Raw genomic sequence first — 23,479 nt, forward strand, 5'->3', positions numbered from 1 at the left:
CCCAGCGTCCTAGCCATCCCATCGTCGCCGCAAATACTGCCGCCCCAACCCACTTTGACAAGCCATTACTGCCGTGCACCTTGCAACAGCTGGATGCCATGGAGAGCCGGTACTTCAGTATGGAGCAGAGCCTGGACCAGCTCTGGACCCAAATGGACAATGCCCTCTTCTAGTTCTTTTAAAAAAAAATGTGTTTGCTGGAAGGGACTTGTTGTAGATGGAGAGGGTCAGAGGGGAGTTTGGACCAGGTTTTTAAATTCATTGGACATTTCAGATTTTTGGACATTGGTGGCTGGATCAGTTTGTTTGTGGAGAGGGGTAGGCCTATTGTGGGTGAAGAAGGTGGGTTTGGTTGTAAAAAAAATAAAGGAGAAACGTTTTATATTTTGTTGAAATTTATGCCTGAAGCAGGTTATTTAACTTTTACTTTGCATTGCTGTCTTTAGTTTTACGCAACCTGCTTATGTGCTTATTAAGTCTGGGCGATGAACTACGCTTCTCTCGCAGAGTTTTTTGCACTCCGCGTTACGCAGAGCTTGCGGAGTTCCAAAGCGGAGTTTTTTACCATGCTCGTGTTCATCAACGTCAGGTTGGCGAGCGCAAGCGAGGAAAATTCACCTACCGCCGAGATTTTTCCTTGTTCGCAATCGTCAACATCAAGTTGGTGAGCATGAGCATGGAAAATCAACCTCCCGGTGAGATATCTCAACACGGGCAGTCAGATAGCTCATTGCGAGTGGTCGCGTATACTCATGACCGCTAGTGTGAAGAGAGTGGCCATTTGCGTTGAGAAAGTTGCAGTTCGAGTAAAAATCTACTTCAGTGGCAGAAAGGAAGCAGCACTCCCTTGCACTGTGAATGGTGCCATTTGAGATGATGGCACAGTGTGGACAAGCACCCGGCACTGAAAATCACAGTGAACAGCATTTATCTAAAGAAACTCCACCACTTGCAGAGCTCCACGTAGCTCTGCAGAGTTTTTTTTTTACTTAATTCCGCCCAGGCTTAGTGCTTTTAAAAATGTATTATGAAGCTTAGTTATAGAGTTATATCTCCCTAACTATCTTGACCGCTAGGGGATGCCGTCATGACCTATATTGTCTACAACAGCCTAGATAACCGATTACTTGCAGTAGCAGTTAGTTACTTACTAACTTAACTAGTTCACTTCACTTCATGGTTTTCCTACTGAATATGGATGAAGCAATAACAGGGAGGGCATCACAACTTGACAAGTGAGGTCTCATTTTCACTCAGGTGAGCTTCAACTGTAGGATTAATTGGAAGGGTTATCCATTGCAGGCAACTAAATGGAAATAAAAACACTGAGTTAGTGGGTTATATCAAAGCTTGCCAAATAATTGAGACCAGACTACTACAAGATGACACAACAAGAATTCCGGATAGCGATAAAATAACACAAAAAAGCAAAAGTAGTACTCTAAGCAATGAGGGGCGACTACTATTTACTAAATCCTTGAGTCATAAAAAAAAGACTCAACGTCTTGAGTGAACAAGCTTAGGATAGGCATTTAAGGTTACACAATACAAGGCCTGAATGATGATGCCGATGTCTGATGTACTTCGGTCTGTATCTAAAATATGGATCACTTTCATGCATGGGTGGGTAAATGGGGCCAGTGTGGACTTTTGCATAGAAGATCCTGCAGTGAATTAGTGTTGCTTTCACCACATCTGCCTCACCAAGAGGGTGATCGATTGATTGTGTAAATTAAGCCACACCTCAATAAATCACAGAGCCCGGGAGTTGAGGTTTAGGATGTTTGATGAAAGGATGGGAGAGAGGATTTGGTAAAAGGTTTGACAAAGATAAACACTACACAAGGACAACATTTATCTGGGCAGTGAGCAGCACATCATTCATAATCAATCTATTGTGGAAGGAAAACAAATAATTAAGTATGACACAGTACAGCTACATCCATTGCAAACAGTCCTTCTGTCCCAGAGACCCATGTTATCAGATATCTAAATGTTCTGTCTTCTAATTTGGGAGTGAACCCACCCACCCACTTCTCCAAATATGACTCTTAAAAGAAAAATGATACTGTATTACAAAATTAGGTAGTGCATCTGCATTCTCCTCTGGATTGTCCGTCACTCTTGGGTGCCTTTCTGAATTAGTCCGGTAGGTAAACAGGAGTGTTGAGCTTAGCTTTTGCCTTTCATTTGTGCAGGAGACTAGAAGGCCAGCGGACTGTAAAACAGAAACTGCATTTTAGAGTCAAGGAGAAGGCCATAAGGAAGGTAAGCATCATGAGGAGTGTATCAAGGAGACTCAAAGGCAGAGCAAAAAAAACAATAGGGGGACTCAGAGTTTCACTTTTGCCAGCAGTGCAACACACACACACACACACACACACATGCAGCAGCATTTTCTCAAATCAACACACTTCTCTCCATTTCACATAGCTGAGTACTAGGCCTCAGACTCATGGTTTCACTTTGAAGTCGATAACTTCTTGCTCCTGGCTGTTAATGAGGTAGTCCTGTGGCTCCTGCCCTGAGTTCTTCCATCCACCTCATGACTCCGAGTAACTCCGTCCCAGATCAGCCATGACCAGAGCAAGATAGACATGTAGTGCATTGATGTTAAAGAACAAGTAGACAAACAGAATTGCAGTATTTTACATAGGTTTTTGTTTGTTAACTAAAGTGACTGTTCCGGTCTCTGAAGAAGCAGAAAAAAGGAGAGGTCCCTGCAAGTGAATCATCATTCACACCATCACTCATTTACCGTTGCAATAGTTGTAGTTACTTCTTCCAATCCAAGCACGGGTAGGTTAGGTAGTAGGCACACAAATCATCTTTGATGCAGTCACATGATTTATCAATCATCACTCACAATCATTCGATAATCAGAACACTCAATGGTTACAATCCAAGCACGGTGGTAGGTACACTAGCTTCCCTTTGATACAAGCAACATATTGAAATTTGTCAGTCTTGTTAATAAAATGATCGTCTGTGGCAGCCTTCTTAGGTGATGAAAAAACAGAAGGATTATAGGAGTGGACTGAACAAGTTAGTAAATTTGTAAAGGCCAATCACCTCTAGGAAAAAAATGATTGCCCATCATTCAGGCCCCAAACATTGCAAATCATCTTAAACAAGATCCCAAATTACAGTTTAATACCCTCCCTCACTGTTTGCCACCACATGACTCATCATTGATCACTCACACAATCACTCACTCACTGTTACAATAATTGGAGTTACCTCTTCCAATCCAAGCATGGGTAGGCAAGATAGTAAGTGCACAAATCCTCTTTGATGCAGGCAACACATTGACTTTTGGGATTGACACTCTCGTAAATCAATAATCTTCTGGGGAAGCCCTTCTAGAGCTAAGTGATACAAAAAGTATAGACATGCGAGGGGGTAGGCATTGTCTCCAATGTCATGAAGGAATTGGGGAGGCGTCTTCAATACACACTGGTCCAAATGGAATTTGGCAATATATGTGACTAAAAAGATAATGCAGCATAAATCTGGCACAAAAATATTATGGTTCCACTTGCTACTTTTTGTATTTTTTGCAAAGTTAGAAGTTCAACAAGAAATAATGTAAAAGTTCTATGGGGCACTGGCATACTCAGTCCTGGAAGTAGAGTCTGTCCTCAAACTCAGGTGGTTCACCCAGAAGTTAGTCAGCTAACATACTTGACTCTAACCAATCATTCTCCTTCTCCTCCTCTGCTGTTTTAGGACTGCTGTAATTGTGTGGTATGAAATGTTGGTTCATTTTGATCAAAGTCAATCTCTCCATGCTTTGAGGCAAGAGACTGGTCCTTCTCACTGTAACAACCTCCCCAGCTGCACTGAACACTTGCTCAGCCGACACACTGGCTACAGGACAAGCCAGATACTTTATTTCCAGCCTCCTGAGCTCTGGCAACTGATGCATCTTCCCCTACCAATATATCAATGAGTTTTGATCCACATAGACCTATTTTGGATCATCCAGATACTCCTGAAACATCCTGGGGATGGTCATTGGTGCTGTCACTTACTCAAACTCTTTTGCCATTGCCTTAAGCTCTGCTGATTGAAACCAATGCACTGCAGAGGTTGGGTCCGATCCTTCTGTTGCTGTTGTTGCCACTGTTTTGTTTGAGAGTGTTGTTGGCTGCTGTGAGATAAGACTGCCATCTCGGGAAGATTAAGGCGGCACCCCAGAACTGTAAGGTGTGACTCTAAGTTTTAGCCGTTCTTCTTTCAGGTCTCCGGCTTGCTCAACAATCCACCTATTGCACGTTGAAACATCCTATTCAGAAAAAGAAATGAAAGTGGGCAGAATTATATTTGTAACATGATTTACAGAGGGCAAGAGGGGATTTTGCACAAAATAGTGTGTATATTATTGGAAATACGTATAGTCTAGTCTATGCTCTAAAGGTGAGATACAACCCAAGTATAGCCTATAGGAAAGGTAAAACACTGGGGAATATCACTAGCCCTAGTTATCTTAGGGATAATAAAGTTAAACAAACTTGGCTACACACACACAATGTGGGTTCATTCAAATGCCATAACTGCATTATGTGTAGAATGGCAATCAAGGAGAAAAAAGATTTTGCATATAATGGATCAAAACGATACAACATAAGACAGCATATTGATTGTACAACTAAATATGTAGTCTATATAATAGTGTGCAAATGCCAAAAGATTTATGTAGGTAGCACTATCAGGAGTATGAAAGATCGAATTGCAGAACACTACCGAGCTTTTAAAAATATGGATCAGAGATTTCCTATAGGATTACATGCAGCAAACTGCCCTAATAAAAGTTTCTCATTTCATGAATTAGAGAGCATTCCCCCGAGTGTGAGAGGAGGGAATAGAGAACTTAAAGTGAGACAAGCGGAAGTACGCTGGATTATTAGATTACGGGCAGTGGAACAGGGGATAAACATTGATGATGAAATGCAGTATTTCCTTGGATAAAATGATAACTATATTAAAAATGTTGAGAGTGATATAATATGGTGACATGTGTCTAATCCTTTTTTTCATCTTCAGTATGGACACTTGTCAGGTTATTGCACTAGCATTTTTCAGAATCATGAAATATCTTTTATTGATTACCGGATGTAATTCTTTATGGGTACTTTGGTTATGTCTACATGGATAAATTGCTTAATATGAATTTAGAATGTAACTAGTAATTACTAGAGGCAATCACCAATACAAATGTGTATGTTATTCACTAGGCTATTCTGAACTTTGGTGAAATCAACAGGAAGAATAATATTAATTTGAAGGTTAGTTCCATTTATACTCCTTAGCTTTAATAAAATGAGTCTATTTTTTCGCGATCTTATATATAAGACAGAATAAGAAAGATGCACTTTTTAATTTAAAGTATACCAAGTAGATACTATCTAGAAAATGATAGGCCCTATATATATATAAAAAATGATTATTGTAACTATAACTCCAGGATATAATTTTCTACCATCGTCAGATAGAATGTTAAGATGGCGCCCATGTTTTACTATATAATGAACTTCTAGCCTAGTTAAGATAAATAGAGAAGTGGTTGCTAGAACATCGATATAGTGATACAGAAATACGAACATAAAATACTATTTGATGGGAACTATCCCGGTTATCATCTAAGTTGGTAAGCATTAATAAATATATAAAAGATTCGTAGCAAATACGAGTCTAGTCCTATCTCACTGTTTGAGTTTATTTTCGTATAAATAACCCTAATCATCGTAAAGACTCCCTTATGCCGAGACAGAATACCTTTTAACCGGTAAGAATTCGTCGTGGAATATCTAAATTAAATTTGTAACATAGGATGCAAGAGAGGCTCTTTTATCTTAATCTCACTCTTGTCCTGTAGATACATGGAAAAGTCGCTACTAATTTTAAACTCCGGACTGGATGCACCCTCTACAGAGAAAATATACATAGCGGAGGTATCTCTTGCTTTTACTATTGTTTGCATAGATAATAGTTATTTAAAGAGCCATATGATGTATCTTTATAAAATAGGTTTATACAGGAAAGTTTGTTCTTTTTAACGGATACTATCCATTATCTTAAATCCATGCTAGGAATATATGACCCTGATATACTCAGACTAGAATTAATACAAATGTTTTGTGGTAAGAAGTAAGGAAGCGTTTATGTGGATGGTTACAACATAAAGTTAGGATTCATTATACGAGTCCTCGGAGGCATTTCGTTTTATAGTAATTCCTATTTATTTAACAACCTGTAATATAATGATTTGGAATTTTTTACTATCTTTATTAAGCGCTCATTGAGGTTGTGACTATTTAGAGAGGTAGCACATACAGTGATTAACAGGCTATCATGTAATTTCAGATAGCCGTACTGACTGTTATGTAACCTGTAGGACAATAATCCTCTTTATTCTAATATGAGTCTATACCTGTCATTATAGGACGTGAATATCGTCACAGGAATACCATTCAGACGTTAAATGATATTGAAAGGACATAACTTTGGAAGACCTAGGTAAATAAATATCATCACCAAGTTAAAATTACTAAATCGGGCCAATGCTGAATATAGAACTACTAGATATGGCTATTTATAACCCTAATGAGATAGCACTCTGCTATTTAGCATTTGATTTTGTACTAAAAGAATAAAAAGGAGTCAGTGTATTATGTATTTTTAATAGATAATAAATTAATTAAAAAAAATAGTATAACTAAATGCAAACCTATATATATCTACAGACCATAGATATTAACCGGTAAGTCTAGCATCAACTCGGATATGAGACAAATGGTTATCCCAGTAACGAGACAAAGATATTTAGTGTTTGTTTGGATGTTTTTCTTTGGCAAAACAAACAGTTATCCCTAATATAGATGAATACCTGTGTACTTTTTTCAAAGTTGTCTTAGATCTTCCTTGATTGACAAATAGAAATACCATATAGGTTCTATTTTAGTAAACCAGTGTGAATAGGAATGTATAAGTTTTAGGTATGGTAATTTGGAGCCAATTGATATGCTAATCGTTGGAACCATATGGATAATTGGAATTTATTAAACTTAGCGATTATCCTTGTTCACCAGCTATACATATCTGATAACATTGTTTAGGTTATGTATTATTCTTTCATAATATAAAGAGCCTTTTTGTAATCAAAGGTATGTTTAATTTGCTTCTAGCCCTGACGAAGTCCTTATGCTGTAAAGTAGGATGAAAAACGTGTTGGCAAAGACAAAGAACAATATATTATAAAAATATGGAAGAATAGTACAGAGTGACTGAAAGGAAATGAAGAAATAAAGAAGACCTATTGGAAAATATGTGCACTGTTTTTTTTACTATTATTGAATCTAAGAGTATTGCTTGACAGATTGATTCTTATATAATTTCCTAGTATTGCTCAGGAGGAAAATCTTTTTGTATATTTGTAACGTGGTTCAAGTAGTGTGGCACAGATGTACTGTTTGGATGAGATGATGGGGCCTATGTAGGTAAGTAGGTAATCTCCATTTTGCGATTCTGAAATAGCGATTTTTTAAGGAATCGCTATTTGAGAATCGCAAAATGGAATGTAGGCAATAATTCACAATTTTTTTGCGATTACCTAATATTCCTTAATTGCGATTAGCAAATTGCGAATTGCAATTAAGGAATGAGTGTCCCATTCATTCCTATGGGCCAAGAGGCCCATAGGAATGAAGGGGGATACATTCTCAAATTGCGATTTTCTATGAGAAAATCAGAATTTGAGAATCGCAGTTCGAAGGGTGCCACGGTGTCCAAAGGACACCTGTTGCACCCCTGGAATGTGCCTGTAAGTACATGTGGCGCACAGACATGCCCTAAGGGCATGTCTGTGAGCCACATGGCACTTTGAATTTTTTTAAAAAAATGCATTTTTAAAGGAAATCGCAAAATACCATCTACTTGAGTAGGTGGTATTTTGCGATTCCTTAAGCCTGAATTACATTTTTTAATTGACTCCTACATAGCATTTAAGGAATCGCAAAAATGCGATTCCTTAAATGCTTGAGCAAAATAAGGAATCGCAATTTTTGCGATTCCTTATTTTGCTAATATGCACCTACATATCAAAACACCGTTTGCAATTCGCAAACGCCGAAATTCGCAGAATTTTGGCGCTTGCGAATCGCAAACGCCTACCTACATATGCCCCGATATCATTTTCCAGTCTTCCGTTACAAACCAAGCAAAAGCGTAAGCTCTCTACGAAGGCATGCGTTTCGGTGTTTTCATTCACACCTGCAAGGCGAATCTTTCATATGCCTACTTTGCCTGGTCCTGTACCATATGCAACAACAGGATAGCTTGGCCTATCGTACTGTCCTACTTGCTAACCTCCTGTGAAAAACCTCAAAAGGGATTAACATCTATGTCAGGCATTTGATTAGGCTCCATTTTTCCGCAACCATGGTTATAGCTTTCCCAATAACATGCCCTCCTCTTTGATTGACATAGTCATTGATCTGTTTGTACTGCTCAAACAGATGTTGTAACAAGTAATAGGTCATGTACCAATATGTTGGCCCCTCATGTATAAGGACTTTAACTGGTGCAATTACTTTGGGGCTTTAAAAAAATGGCTGAAATAAGTGCAGATTCTGTAGCAGGTGCTCAATATGTTGCTGGCCATGTCTTTTTTTTAGACACTCCCGCCTCACCACATTGATGCAAAGGGCCAAACACTGGGCCCTGAAATAGCCACCTTCTGACATGGCCTTGACTATGTTACTGCCCTTGTCTATGGCAAAAAATCTAATTCTGAGACCTCTGAGTTGTAACCATTCATACACCTCACTGTTTAAATCATCCAAAATATTTACTGCTTTATGTGATTTCTCCATTACAAACATGACCACTGTTGCATGCTGCCGAACACTCTTAAAACATGCTTTAGGGCCAAGACCTGCAGATATCTTTTACTTTACCCCCACAAAAGAGATCCAGTTTGCAGTGATGCACATGTAATCAGTCACCTGACAACTGGTCCACCTATCTGTCATCAGGTGGATCGTGTGAAAAACACTTTGCTGCAAAACTTGTCCAACCAACTGCATCACATCCTGATGCAGTGATGGTACAGCAACTGTGACAAAATAGGTCCGACTTGGTACCTTCCATTTCGGGCAGATGTCTGTCACAAATTCTAAGAATCCCACTCCTGCCACAAAAGAAAAAGTGAGGAGTTACAGCGATAACATTTTTGCCAGCTTTCTATTGTACGGTTGGGTGGTTGTGCTCATAGAGCCCCTCTTGCCTCAACTGGCCCACATGATAGCCTGGATTTTCTTCCTTTCTGGGGCTCCTGACACAGGTGTCTTGTGAGAAGTAGATGATAGTAGATGCAATGTGCATCATGGTGGGGCAGTAACTTGTTGCAGTTGTGTCACCATCAAACTCTGAGTCTTCTTATGCCATTGTGAAATCACTGAAATAGGTGATTCTGCTGGAGCACTGCTGGAGACAGGGCTGATTTATATGAGGATGTCATCCTCTTCTTCATCACCTCCCACCATGATTGTACTTGTGGCTGATGCTCTCCGGCTCTCCTCACTCCCAAGGTTTTTTTAAGGTGCATCTTCCACCAGATTGTGTGGTGTTTTTCATGAGTTGTTTGTCCTCCAGTTCCTTAATGTTAACCAGGCTTACCTCGATGAACATGTGTGTTGCAAATGCTATGTACTGCAATTTGCTCACCCTGTGTGCTAACTGTAAACAAGTCTCAAACTGGGGAGAAGTGCTTTTTTACTGTGTCACAGCCAATGCCTGAAAAAGACTGTAGGTAAGTGGGCATGTCGTCAATTGCATCTCTGTAGTAAGTACTTCTCCTGAGATAGGGGTTGGTGCAGGACTCTGCTGTGGGCTTTGCAAATGTAGGCGCTAGTGGTGCTACCTGTGCCATATCCCTCAAAGCAGGTCGAATAGCAATGTCAGACTCCTCCGTGTCACCTTCCACAATGTCTGCCTCGCCATCATCATCCTCCTCATCATCCCTCTCCATAAGTCAAAGCCTTCCAGGAACTTTTCTTTTCCCTTGCCTCTCCTGTCACCTCCCGGACTCTGCCGGGGTCCACTCCATGTCCCTATCATCATCATCAGAAGTGGTGCTTGGAGAAGATGGTGGCGAAGTGCCATTCCTTTTCCTTGATGGAGATTTGGGAGCCAATGATTCTAAAAGAGGAGGTTCTTGCTCGGTAGGAAGATCAATCTCCTGTTCTGCTCCAACATCAGGAAAATGTACTATTGCTGGCTGCGGATGCTGTCCACTTTGCTTTGTTTCTTGAAATGATTGGGTACTACTTTGTGAAAGGGGCAAATCTATTTCAGTGTCAAACCTCATTGGTGTCATTAGGATTGCAGTGGCTGCCTCACTGACAGACATAGTCTTGGGCTTAGGTTGATATGCTGCTGTTGATGCAGGAGTGCTGCTCTCAGCTTGCTCCCTGAAGGCAGTGCAGCAGGCACACAATCTGGTGGTCCAAAAAAGATTTGGGCTGACATGCCACTGGTGGGAAGAAGTTTCTGTAACCGACCACTTTCTTGGAAGTATCTTTCTTTGGGGCCATCTTAAGCTCTCAGTTGGCAGTTGCACTGAGCTGCACATGTGGAAGAGATTTGAGGACAGACATGTGACTGCACAGGCCTTCTGTTTGGCAATACTGCAGGTGACGTCTCTTTTCTTGTGTACCTAATAGCAAACAAGAAGAAAAACATTTAGTGTGAAACTTCACGTGGCATTGTTTGCAGTTTGAATTAGTAAAGATAAAGGCAATATTAGTGTTAGTGTTTTCTTGGGTAATAAATAATAAACAGTTTAAAGTCAAACTACACCACCATACCATTACATGTAGTTCCCTATCAGAATAACACACACAATATACATAATGATAGAGCTCTTTCCTTTTTGTTCAAATATTCTAAAGGAGATACCTGTGGCACTCAGGAAACTGCATGGGTAAATAGAATTGTATTTGTTTTTTAAATGGAGGTTAGTGTGTACCTTTGGCAGGCAATGTGGTCCAGGGGGATACTGAATGATCATTATTACAAAAATGGATGATGCAGATGTGTCTGAAGTACACCGCAGCATGGTGTCCAGGAGGAAATGCAATTATATCTCTAAAAAACTGAATGCTGTTGCGCAGCTGTGAGCCTATGGTGGATAAATGGATTGCTGATGGAGCAATCGAGGTAAAATGTGAAAAAGGAATGTAGATAAAAAAAGAAAAGAAAACAATGTCAATAAAAATGTAAAAAAATGTAAAAAAACTTGTAAATATAAAAAATGGAGACAATTACATTTAAAAAATCAACTAAAAAATAAATTAAATTTAAAACACATTAAAAATAAATAGGTGAAATAAAAAAATCATACTAAAATAAAAATGATGATTGAAAAAATCTGTAATTGCTGATGTATATATGAGAGGATAAGAAGAAACCTATTAGAGGTGCAAAAAAAATAAGAATAAAATGCATTTAACATGTGTAAGCACTGTTCATCAAAATTATATTATTAATATACATACTACAATGATTCTCAAGCATACAATTAAACTGATATCTCATCCATTAATGCAAGCCTATGGCAAAGGAACACTGGCTGGCTACACAAAATGGCCCCAGCCACATGGTCACAACAACAACAACCAACAAGGAGGCATGACCACAACAAAGAACACATGCGGGCCTTGAAGCAGCGCCCGCCGTAAGGTTAAAAGTGCAAGGTTAAAACCGTGCGGTGCCTGCCGCTTTGTGCATGCATATGCAGGGGGGTACCATAGGTACCCCCCATGTGCACCCCCACACCCCCAACACCCTGGGGGCTCGCAACGAGCCCCCAAAAATGAAAGTCCACTTGCTTTTCCACGGCGGAAAAGCCGCAGCGGAAAAGCATGTCTTCTGCCCCATCCTAATATGGCTGGCGGTGTCTGATAGACACCGCCACCATATCAGAGCCTTTCCGCCGCGGTCGTAATGCGACCGCGGCGGAAAAGCGGCGGACGGTCTTCCTGACCCACCAACCATCCTAATCTGGCAGTGGGTCTTTGGAGCCTCCGCAGCGGTGAATCCGCATCCTCCGGGCCGGCGGAAGCCACCGCCGGCCCGGAGGATGCCGATTCACCGCGATCCTACTCGGCCCCAAAGTCCTTACATCCAATTGTAAATATGAAGCAGACAAAGAGAATGATCCTCCCAGCTACAAATCCTAATGAAAAGTGACCAGGAGATGGACAAAGCACTGGGAGGAGCCTGGTGGACAGGAACAGGAAGTTAGAGCCTCTGGGGCACTTTCTTACTGTTGGATAAAAAAGTTTTAAATAAGGCTTCTCCCACAAAAAAATAAACAACTACAAAGACCTATTAAAGAAGAAAATCCACTTAAAAAGCCTCTCAGCTGCTTCTTGAGCAAAAATGCTGGTTGAGTGGTGCATTCGCGTTTGACAATACATTGGCACTGTTGTGGCTGGAAGGCGTGCAAGCAAGCGCAAAGTATCACGCAAGTTTGCTAGCGACCCGGGATTATAGTGGTGCTCGAAAACAGAGCTCGAGTGCAAATGGAAAAAAACTCTGCTTTGTTCCTAGGAAGGTAGAATTCAGGAACTCTGCGCTCCTCCATAGAGCGTGGAGTACACAAATTCTGCAAACTCCACGAGCAGTGTGGAGTTTACTGCCCTGGCCTACTTAATATGCTTATTATGGGTGGGTGGAATTGGTGGAATTTGATTCTGCAGAATTCCCAAAATTACATTACAATTTTGGGAAATTCCTTAGAATTCTATAACAGAATGGGTAATGGGGTTATGTTCTTACCATAGAAAGCACCCTTATGGCCAAAAATTAATGCGAAGATGCATTTTGCGCTAACATAATAGTTCAGCCGACCACCAGTCGCCCCCTTACATACTCTGCAGTGATTATACTGCAGAGTATGTAAGGGAGCCACCGCCGAGTGGAATGGAGTGGTCTGCAGAGAAAATCCCTTGGTACACTTACATACTGTACAGTAATCACTGCAGAGTATGTAAGGCTGCTGATGGGTATGCACTGCTGTGTAGTCTCTCTATCTTTAAATCCACTGCAGATTAACCCCTTCCATGCTCATGACGAGCTGAGCTCGTCATGCAGTACACTGCTCGTGTGCTGATGACGAGCTGAGCTCGTCATGAACAATGGGATTTAAGAGAGACCAGCACCCAGCAAAAATTGATGTACCATTCAAGGTGTTAAAGTTTGAAATGCATTGGTTTTTAACATAGAGGGACTGCTCCCTCTTGCAATACTGTTTAAAAATCACTGCATTGCATACACCTTAGTGCCCTTACAGTAATTACTGCAGAGTACATAAGGGCACTGAGATGAATGGACTGCAGTGGTTGCAAAACATGGCGGCAAGGGGGAGCAGTCCCTCTACCTTTAAAAACCACTACAGATAAAACTTTAAAACATTGGGGGACTGCTTCCTCTTTCAGCCCTCTTTAGAAACAAACAATTTACTGCAGATTAATTACACAGGCAGAGTGGCAGAATTTAAATGCAAGTCTGAGTCACAATGGGAACTCAGTATTACAAAACTCCTCTGATTTAGCTGTCAGATTGTATAATTTTGGACAGGCCTAATGCTTATATGCTTGGTATAAGGGATTTAGATGCTATTTAACATAGAAAGAAAAAGACATTCAAAGGCAAGAAGAAATAGAAATGGAAACAAAGAAAAGTATAGCATACAGGAAGCTGAAGGAAGTTGATACGCTGAAAAGCAAAATTGATGACATGACACAGAAGGAAGTTGCAACTTAAAGATTCATTTGTGATAAAATTGCAATGGTTATTCTAACCATGAGAGGGGGTACTGATGACACCAATCTCTTCATTTTACACACAAAAAATTAATTAAATAAAACGTGGAAAGTCAATGCTAAATAACACTGCTGGTTTATAGCTGAGAATACTTTCCAGCTTAATAATTTCTTTATTGTTTGCTGTGGCTTTATGCATATACATTTATTCTCTCATCTCTATATTGGGTTTCTGAACTGACACCTTAGTCTATTTTTATTTTTAAGGGCGGGCAGAGAACTCTGCTCCGCCAGCGGAGTGTGCGGAGATTTGCCCACTCTGCGCTCTGCTGAGAGCGCGGAGTATAGGGCAAAACTCTGACTCCGCAGTGGAGCGGAGTTAGCCAGCCCCCCTGCTAAATAGGCTCCCCTCCTCCACCCCCTAATAAAAAATATTCAACAATAAATTTCAAAAGAAATAGACACAATTACCTGTACTGTGGGGACACCAGGCTGCCCTCCTCTCTCCTGCAACCCCCTACGTCGGATGTACATCATACGAGAACTGCGCAGGTGCGCCTGTGTGCGCATGCGCATTTCTCACAAGACGAAATGCGCATGCGCGCAACTACAGGGCACTGTATGACGTAAATAACACCCTCAGTGTTACAATCCGATTTGTGTCTCAGATGTAATTTCTGTCCTGTCATTGGGTGTGCAAATGTGTTGACCATTGTCCCCGGGGGTCTTAACGATCTTTAAGAAATGCTATGTTTCTTATAAAAACAGAAATTGTGTTATGTGTATGTATGATACTTTGTTCACCGTTATCTAAGTGTATGTACAGGATTTGCACATGTCTTCACGCTTGTTTTTACTCTCAGCCATCACATTGTAGAGGGCATACTAATATAGGTGCCCTGATCACTTCATCACTATTATTTTTATTTCTATTGCACCCGGAGCATAGGGAATTGCCCCTTTCTATTCTGTTTCTGTATGGCATACTAATGTTTTGCGTGCGTTGTGCACCGCATCATATGAAAATCGTGAGCTTTATGGTTTACCGGGGGTAAGTTTCATGACTTGTTTTCATAGTTTCCTGTCAAAACATTCGCACTCTGTCTGTAGGTTTGATTGCTTAAACAGCGGTGTGATGTGTGTTCAATAAAGATTTATGAAGCCACATAACGATACGGACGGTTAGTGAGTATTTAATCCTTTACGTGAGGACACACGGATATGGCGTCTTTGCATCGCGTTTGTGAGAGAGGAAGATCGGCGGTTACTTCGGAACTCACACGGTGAGCGTTGAGCATCGTTTGTTGTAGAGAGTATATAGCAGCTTTTCTTGCCTTGTTTTCAGTTGTTGATACTAAATATTGGGTAAATGAAGGTCATTTTCATTTTGTCATTTCAGGTTTGGTGAGGACTTTCAGAAGTTAAGGTGAGCATGACATTAGTGCACGACAGACCGCTAATTAACTCTTGCGCCGTACAAGAAGAGCGTTATATATACTTACAGGATTTCACCTGAACATGACTATTGACTTTGGAAACTACGCCCATTACAATTGAATTGATTGACTCCAGAACCAAGTTAATTTTTGATCTGGTAAGTATAGGTTGGTGGTTCGGGCTTTAACACATAGAGGTTAATAAGAGGCATCATTTAACGCCTCGTTTGTTTATGTCATTTACAGAGGCTTGTTAATTAAGCTTAGTACAGTGAGTAATGCACTTTTTTACTCCAGTACTTTTTTATAACATTTCGTACGACTCTCCGAAAGAGCTGCTCCTAGTTCACATTAAAGGTCTTTTCAGTCTTTTGGCTTGGTGGTATTGAAATCGCTTTTACGATTTCAGGTTTGCGAACTCCAGGATATTACGCTAACGTTTTTCCAACACGTGGTGGTGCACCTGTTCTAGCATGAACTTTACACTTTTTCTCATTCGGGTTTCTTTTTCTTACAAGGGGTTTTCATTTTCTGTCTTTTTCATGTGCAAATCCTATCACTTATATGTACCTCATACTTGCCATTTATTTCGATAACATTATGGTACTGTTCTTTCTCATTTACGTTGTAGTTTCCTTCAGAAGGAATGAAATCACGCAACATCTTCTTGATAAATACGCATTTGAACTATACCCCTGAGGAATGGTTTTTAGAAAACCCAAAATGCATTGGGATTTTTTGTTAAGCTGAACACTCTAAGTGTTATGTAAAATAATGTATTGGTAACCATATGCTGCCATTGTTTCATTTTTTGTTTTTATCACATTGAACACAAGAAGTGCTTTAAATACAACTCTCCTGTTTTAAGGATCAGGAGTCGTTTTTTATGAATGATATTGTTTATTTTTATGGGTACATTGATAACTGTGTGATTAGCATACCTGTCAAAGTAGATTTGAAACAGTTGAAACCTTTTGGACTAGGCTGAACGGCTCACAGACCTGGGTATTCCCGGGCCTCGACAGTGGTGATTCATAACATAGGGGTTAGGGCTGTACCCCTCAGTGAGACAGCACGCCAATTTTTCTAACACTGTTTAAATTTGGTTTAGAACTATTTAGTTTAAGGATTTATAAATTCGGTGTGCAGGTCTACACACTCATAAAACATACTACAATGCCCGGCTGTCTGTAAACTCCCATAATTTGCGTATAAATGTCCTAGTGTTTTCCTCATGTTCCATTGTGTCCATGCTAGGGAATCATGCAACAATGTTGCTGCAGCAAGGATCATGCTTCTTGGATTCAGTACCTCCTTTTGGAAAGTTCATTTGTTTTCTTGAGAGTTTGTTGGAAAATATTTTTGAATCTCTTGTCAAGATAATATAAAATATGAAACATGTACATCATCTGTTGGAAGGAACTAAGTGTTCGAATGACATATGAATTACCAATGCAAGGAACCACAGAATATTAATCCTTGTTGATTACTTTTTCAGTGGCACCAAGGGTCATGGAGAAACTAATCTTATCTCCAGTAGATAGAGCATAGTTACAAAGCTTGAGGTAGTTATCTTATTAATAAGGTGAAGTGTTGATGAACATACATAAAAAAAATCTTTTTGCTTGGTATACTTTTATTTCCACAGAGAGCGGTTATACAGAAAGACAGCTAAGGTATAGCCTTTCAATGCTATTATTAAATGCAAGATTTCATGGCAGGGTATTAAGATATCTTCTATTGCTTTTAGATACCTCTTTTATCTTGCAGGTGCCAGAGCCCAGCAGACGTGATTATTCAGAGTGATGGTCACCAGTGTCTGTTTTCTCTCTTATCCCATTCCTCTTTCTCCATCTCTACTACAGATACTCATCTTTTCGTTCATGTGATTTTTAGTAGAGCAAAGATGGACAAAAGAGTGCATTGCTCCTGCTGGATCCAGAGTTCAAGGTTAGTGCTTTCTGACAGGCAACTAACCAGACAGGCACCTGTAGACACAGACGGCTGCTATTATATTCCACCCAGGGAAACTGTGTTGGGCCATAGTTCAATTGTAAGGTCTTCATGTAAACCCTGTTGTATAGTGATGTTGTGCAACGTGTATTTGGCTACAAAAGGAGCACACCCCCATCCCATATGGTTAAGACACCTGATGCATGTCTAGAAGATACCAAAAGCATGTTCTTAAATGGCTTGTGTATGTAAGTGTGCTCTGTTGAGGGTGTGTGGTTGGATAACAGCTTTCAGTTTGATAGAGTGCCAGCACCATCTGTTGTTGAAATGTGTTCCCTGTGTCAGGGAAGTTGAAGTGCTGTGTGGGTGATAATAATGGTGCCTAATGCCCACGGGAGGTTGGGAATATCATAAAATTACAAAAACCAAAATATACACGTACAGTCTCGTTCATGTGTATGTAAGCAATATGTGTAAAATTGCCCTGTCTCTCTCTAAATTAACAAAAAGTGATAATCACGGGGAAAGGCATCCCTTAAGGATAAGAACCCTCACTCACCCGAAGGTTACATGCTTCATCATATGGGTCCTCCTTACCAGTGTGGAAAACCTAGTCAATACTCGGAGCTACTACTTCAGAATTTAGGGAAGGAGCTCAGAGCTTTTTAAATTTGGTAAGGAGCAGGATAGCAATCCCATATGTGAGGTGATGAGTATAGTGAGGTTTGCAGCGCTGTATGAAAGAGTAGAATGTGAATTAAAACTGCCTAGATAGGATCACTAGTTTACTTTATTGGTGTGTTCTACCTGACAGGATTAAAAATGAAACAGCACAGTGGTATGGATATAGAACCACTGTCACTTAGTGGTCAACATGTTTCAGCCTGATGATCAAACTCATGTATCAGCAGCTTTCTTCAGGACCAGATATAAACGTGTTATTGCTGCTGCAACTATGTGATAAGTAATAAAGTTTTATACGCCACCGGTATTCCTGCTTTTCTTTCGTTTGTCAGGTCATACCCAAGATATCTATGGATAAAACACAAGGAACAGGAAATGGGGGTTGTTATGAGAGAGAAAGGAAAAAAGGGGGGCAAACAAACAATTAATCAATCACATGAGAACTTGAGCATTGTGCATTGTCACTATGTCACAAGTGTAATTTTGCTTTTAACTATTCATAAGCGAAAGGGACTTACCCTCAACTGTAGGATAGCCCTGCCTCACCTCTACCTGACAGGCTGCTCTGGAAGGAGGCCCCGCACTGCATCTTCTTCTTCCCCTTTGATTGATTTTGAAAAAATCTCAAGTAATAATCCAAGCCAGTTCCAGAACCTCACTAGAATGGAGAAGACATCTCCACAAAACCTGGCTAATAACTCAGAGATAGTAATAACACCCGCTGACAAAGGGGGAGCGGTGGTACTTCTGTATAAAGAGACCTATAGAGACGAATGTTTACGACAACTAAATGATCCCAAATGGTACCAAAGGTTACAACTAGATCCTGCCCCATGCCTGCAAAACGAGATCTTTAAGAAAGTGGAAGAGGCAAAGGAAAAGAAGTGGATCATGGATAACGAAGCACTATACTTGGTAGCCACTACACCAATAGTACCCTACTTCTATGTATTACCCAAAATACATAAAGCCACTAGACCTCCACCAGGCAGACCGATTGTTTCGGGGATCGGTTCTCTACTCGAACCCCTATCAAGCTTTGTAGATGTTTTTCTTCGTCCGATGGTGTAGCAGATGCCGACATTTATCCAAGATACCAAACATCTTCTAACGGATATTCAAGAGCTACCGTTTGATACAGAAAAGGACTGGCTTGTGTCCTTCGACGTAGAATCTCTCTAAACGTGCATTCCACAAGAAGAGACACTGACCACTATTAGAGGAATGCTGGAAAATCTAACCAGGGAAAGTATCACACCCATTGATTTTGTGATGTTTTGCGCAAGGATGGTGCTTAAAGAAAACTTTTTTAAATTTGAGGACCAGCTGTACCTCCAAATATCAGGTACTTGTATGGGCAGTGTGTGTGCCCCCAGCTTGGCCAATTTGTATGTCCACAAAGTAGAACAAGAGACAATATTGACATCAGGCAACCCGTTCTTTAATCATTTATGTACCTGGAAAAGGTACATAGAAGATATCTTCGTCATCTGGCGAGGTGATGAAGAAACTTTGAAAATGTTCCACGAATGGCTAAATAATCAAGATGACTTATTGCGGTTCACTCTAGAATTTTCTAGATCTAATCCCCCGTTTCTGGATTTGTTGATCAAACCGAGGAATGGAGAATTGATAACAGAATTGTATAGAAAGCCATCTTCGTGCAATTCATTACTGTCATTTCAAAGTTACCATCCACGAGCTCTTCGTGAAAACTTACTGTTTGGGCAGTTTTTACGCATATGACGTAACTGCACAGAATTGGAACAATACAAAGAACATGCAAAGGCACTATCACGAGACCTAAAGGAGAAGAAATATCCTAACCACATAATTCGCAACTCAAAGAAAAGAGCGGCTAACAATAATAGAATATCGCTACTGGAAAAGAGAACAACTAAAGAAGTAAATCAAAGAATAGCATTTGTGAACACCTTCTCCAGTTTCTCGAACTCTGTTAAAAAAAGCATTAATAAGCATTGGCAAGTTTTGAATCTAGCAGACAATGTGCTTCCTCGACCTCTGTTCGCATACAAACGGAGTGCCAATCTGCGAGATAAACTAGTCCATACTCGCCCACAATGAATCAAGAGCATCGGGTCTCAGACCACACTATGGAATATGCCTCCTGTGGTCGGTCATTTCCCTTATGGGACTTGTACAGTCTGTCCACAAACAGAGAAAACTCTAGAGATTGACATAGGTACCTCTCGCCCATGGAAGATTGAGAAACATACTAATTGTAATAGCGAGCGTCTGATCTATTTGATATGGTGCCCCTGCCAGCTTCGCTATGTGGGAATGACCACTAGAAAAATTAAAATCCGTATTCAAGAGCATAAGAGCACGATTAGATGTAAAAAACGTTCAACTAAACTGACCAACCAATTTCTAGACAAAGGCCATACTGGTACCGATTTACAGTGGTTGGTTTTGGAAAAACCTTGGATCCCACCACATCTGAAAGACCCTTCAAGGTTTCTATTCCGCAAAGAACAACAGTGGGTATATAGACTGAGAACAGATACAATGGGTCTAAATGACGAAATACCCTGGGTCTCTATCTAATACATTACTCACAAACGTCCAGCATAGAATATGATATCCGGGCTGTGAAATCATATGGATGAATATGAATACAATGTAGCGGTGGTGGGGTACAGAATGAGAAGAATGTCTGTACCTTCTTCCCTTCACATACCAAAAAGAGATAATGGTATGATCTTGATAATAGGCCCAGTGAGGTGTCATGATTACCTATGTATATTTCTCCAGAAACACTTACAACAAACACCAGTGTTCCATATGACATGCATCTTTATCTTAATATTTATGTGGTCTACGAGTTATCCATGTCGACTTTAGACTGGATACTCTGTACAATATCGATATGAATTTATGTCCTTTCAACATTAACATCTACATTATTAAATGATAAGATAATTATTGGGTTCATCATTGCTACGTGTCTAACCTCTACATGGTTCATATATATGTGAAAAAGACGTGCGCGATTTTCGTTCATGCAAAAACTTACCAACTTATACACATCGGAAGAGTGTTTACGTTTTAGAACAGCGAGATAATGACAGTGTCCAAGCGCGCATGCGCGTGAAACAGTGGCTCCTCCAGACAATAGCAAGCGCATGCGCATAGTATAGTATTACAAGCAAAGACGCATGCGCAATAGAATTACAGGCGATTGTATAGACCGCTAATATGGAAGGACCCTTTTTCCTTGCACAGCGGCAGACAATTAAGCCGCCAGCATATAAATGCGAGCTTGCCTTCCGTTCGGTACCTCCCGGGGCGAGCTCTTGTTCGAGTTGAGGTACCGACGGAAAGGTAAGCTACAAGTTAGGGGAAACCTTTGATTTTTAATGGCAGACCTTGACTTCGCCTTGAAAGATAATACTATTTACGTCTTAAAGAATGTTATGGTCAAGAAGCTGTGGCCTATTCTGAATTTTTGCCTCTTGTGTACTTGAGGTTTCTGAGTTCTGCCGCACCTAGTCGTGCCTATTTGGCCTCCTGTTTTACAGAGTAATTAGGATTTAAATGTACAAACGGTGTAGAAATCTGTTAATAATTTCTGCACCTCTTGGTTTCTTTCCAGCAGTGCGGGGCCTCCTTCCAGAGCAGCCTGTCAGGTAGAGGTGAGGCAGGGCTATCCTACAGTTGAGAGTAAGTCCCTTTCGCTTATGAATAGTAAAAAGCAAAATTACACTTGTGACATAGTGACAATGCACAATGCTCAAGTTCTCATGTGATTGATTAATTGTTTGTTTGCCCCCCTTTTTTCCTTTCTCTCTCATAACAACCCCCATTTCCTGTTCCTTGTGTTTTATCCATAGATACCTTGGGTATGACCTGACAAATGAAAGAAAAGCAGGAATACCGGTGGTGTACAAAACTTTATTACTTATCACATAGTTGCAGCAGTAATAACACGTTTATATCTGGTCCTGAAGAAAGCCGCTGATACATGAGTTTGATCATCAGGCTGAAACATGTTGACCACTAAGTGACAGTGGTTCTATATCCATACCACTGTGCTGTTTCATTTTTAATCCTGTCAGGTAGAACACACCAATAAAGTAAACTAGTGATCCTATCTAGGCAGTTTTAATTCATATTCCACTCTTTCATGCAGTGCTGCAAACCTCACTATACTCATCACCTCACATATGGGATTACTATGCTGCTCCTTACCAAATTAAAACATCTCTGAGCTCCTTCCTCAAATTCTGAAGTAGTAGCTCCCAGTGTTGACTAGGTTTTCCACACTGGTAAGGAGGACCCATATGATGAAGCATGTCACCTTCGGGTGAGTGAGGGTTCTTATCCTTAAAGGATGCCTTTCCCCGTGATTATCACTTTTTGTTAGTTTAGAGAGAGACAGGGCAATTTTACACATATTGCTTACATACACATGAACGAGACTGTAGGTGTATATTTTGGTTTTTGTAGTCTTAATGAGGGAACATACACCCACAGGTCTATAAACTCCCCCTCCTGACCCCCAATCTACGGTAGTGTTATAAAATATCATAAAATTCCCTTGGCATCCATTGCCTTTCTGCAATTGACTGTTGTACGGATATAAACTGGTTAGTGATACATCTCAGTACTTGTTGCAATGTAACCAGTATGATTAGCTTGGCTGTGAGATGTCTGCTGTGTCCTTACTGACCATCTGGAAATATCCAGTGGTCAGGAAATGGAGAGCAGCTCATATTTTGACATGTACAGAGAAGTCCTGTAGGAGAAATGAGCCCCTACTTCCGGTCTGAAATAATGTTATGGATCACATCGCGGAAGAAGTGGCATCCAACAATGGCTGCTTTCATGGAACTCAAAGGATATTTATCCTCTGTCTGTAAATCCTCTCTCTCTCCTCCTAAAATAATTGTTACTGAAAATGAGGAGTAAGACAACAAAGGTGTTCATGGTGAAATGGTGAAAAAAAACTGGCCTCTGCCTTACATGCTTATGTGGAAGGGCTCTGAGTGATTGATGTTGCGGTGGATTCCCAACTGTTAACTCCCCAATCGCAGTAGCAAGTATGTTAAATGTGATGGATGTCTTTTTGTAATAAATGTTCTTCAGTAATTGTAGCTATATTTATTATTTAAGAGCATAGTCATTTTGTAAAAAAACAAAAAATGTATATATATATTTTTAACAAAATATTTTTCTCTGTTTTCCCCATTTTTCCTTATGTAGTGTTAGCATTATTAGCTGCCTACACTGATTTGCACGAGAGTGCACTGAAGACTCCTCAAGACCTGGCTCTTCGAGCGGAGCAGCACTCCCCCCCTCCTTCCCCCCAGCACCTTGAGACCCTCACGGGTGAGTAGTGCACTTTACAAATGATATGATTGATTGGTTGATTGAAGTTCCAATCAATCAATCAATCAATCAATCAATCAATCATGCCATTTGTATAGCGCACTACTCACCCGGGAGGGTCTCAAGGCGCTTGGGGGGAGGGGTATGCTACTGCTCGAACAGCCAGGTCTTGAGTTGTTTCCTGAAGGCGAGATGGTCCTGGGTCAGCCGAAGGTGGATGGGGAG

At 40.4% G+C, this 23,479-nt stretch overlaps 1 protein-coding gene across 19 annotated transcripts in view; it reads left to right on the plus strand.

Annotated features, from left to right (window-relative positions):
• LOC144819585 (uncharacterized) overlaps window positions 1–23,479 on the plus strand; it is a 211,414-nt gene that overhangs the window by 172,057 nt on the left and 15,878 nt on the right. For 6 of the 19 annotated variants that reach the window (XR_013607469.1, XR_013607456.1, XR_013607457.1 and 3 more), the window contains 4 exons: window positions 5,238–5,288; window positions 5,879–5,954; window positions 6,446–6,519; window positions 7,188–7,316. The exons of 1 other annotated variant lie outside the window; for it this stretch is intronic. Coding sequence is in view for 5 of the 18 variants with exons in the window: in XM_078677415.1 (XP_078533541.1) it covers window positions 15,229–15,255; window positions 17,036–17,215; window positions 21,519–21,586 (275 nt within the window). In the remaining 13 variants the exon portion in view is untranslated. Of the gene's footprint in view, window positions 1–2,198; window positions 2,258–5,237; window positions 5,289–5,878; window positions 5,955–6,445; window positions 6,520–7,187; window positions 7,317–15,228; window positions 15,424–17,035; window positions 17,216–21,518; window positions 21,587–23,479 lie in introns of those variants that run through there. 12 more of the 19 variants (XM_078677415.1, XM_078677413.1, XM_078677416.1 and 9 more) reach the window with 7 other exon arrangements.

The sequence above is a fragment of the Lissotriton helveticus genome, chromosome 2_1 (assembly GCF_964261635.1).
Source record: "Lissotriton helveticus chromosome 2_1, aLisHel1.1, whole genome shotgun sequence".
NCBI lineage: Eukaryota > Metazoa > Chordata > Amphibia > Caudata > Salamandridae > Lissotriton > Lissotriton helveticus.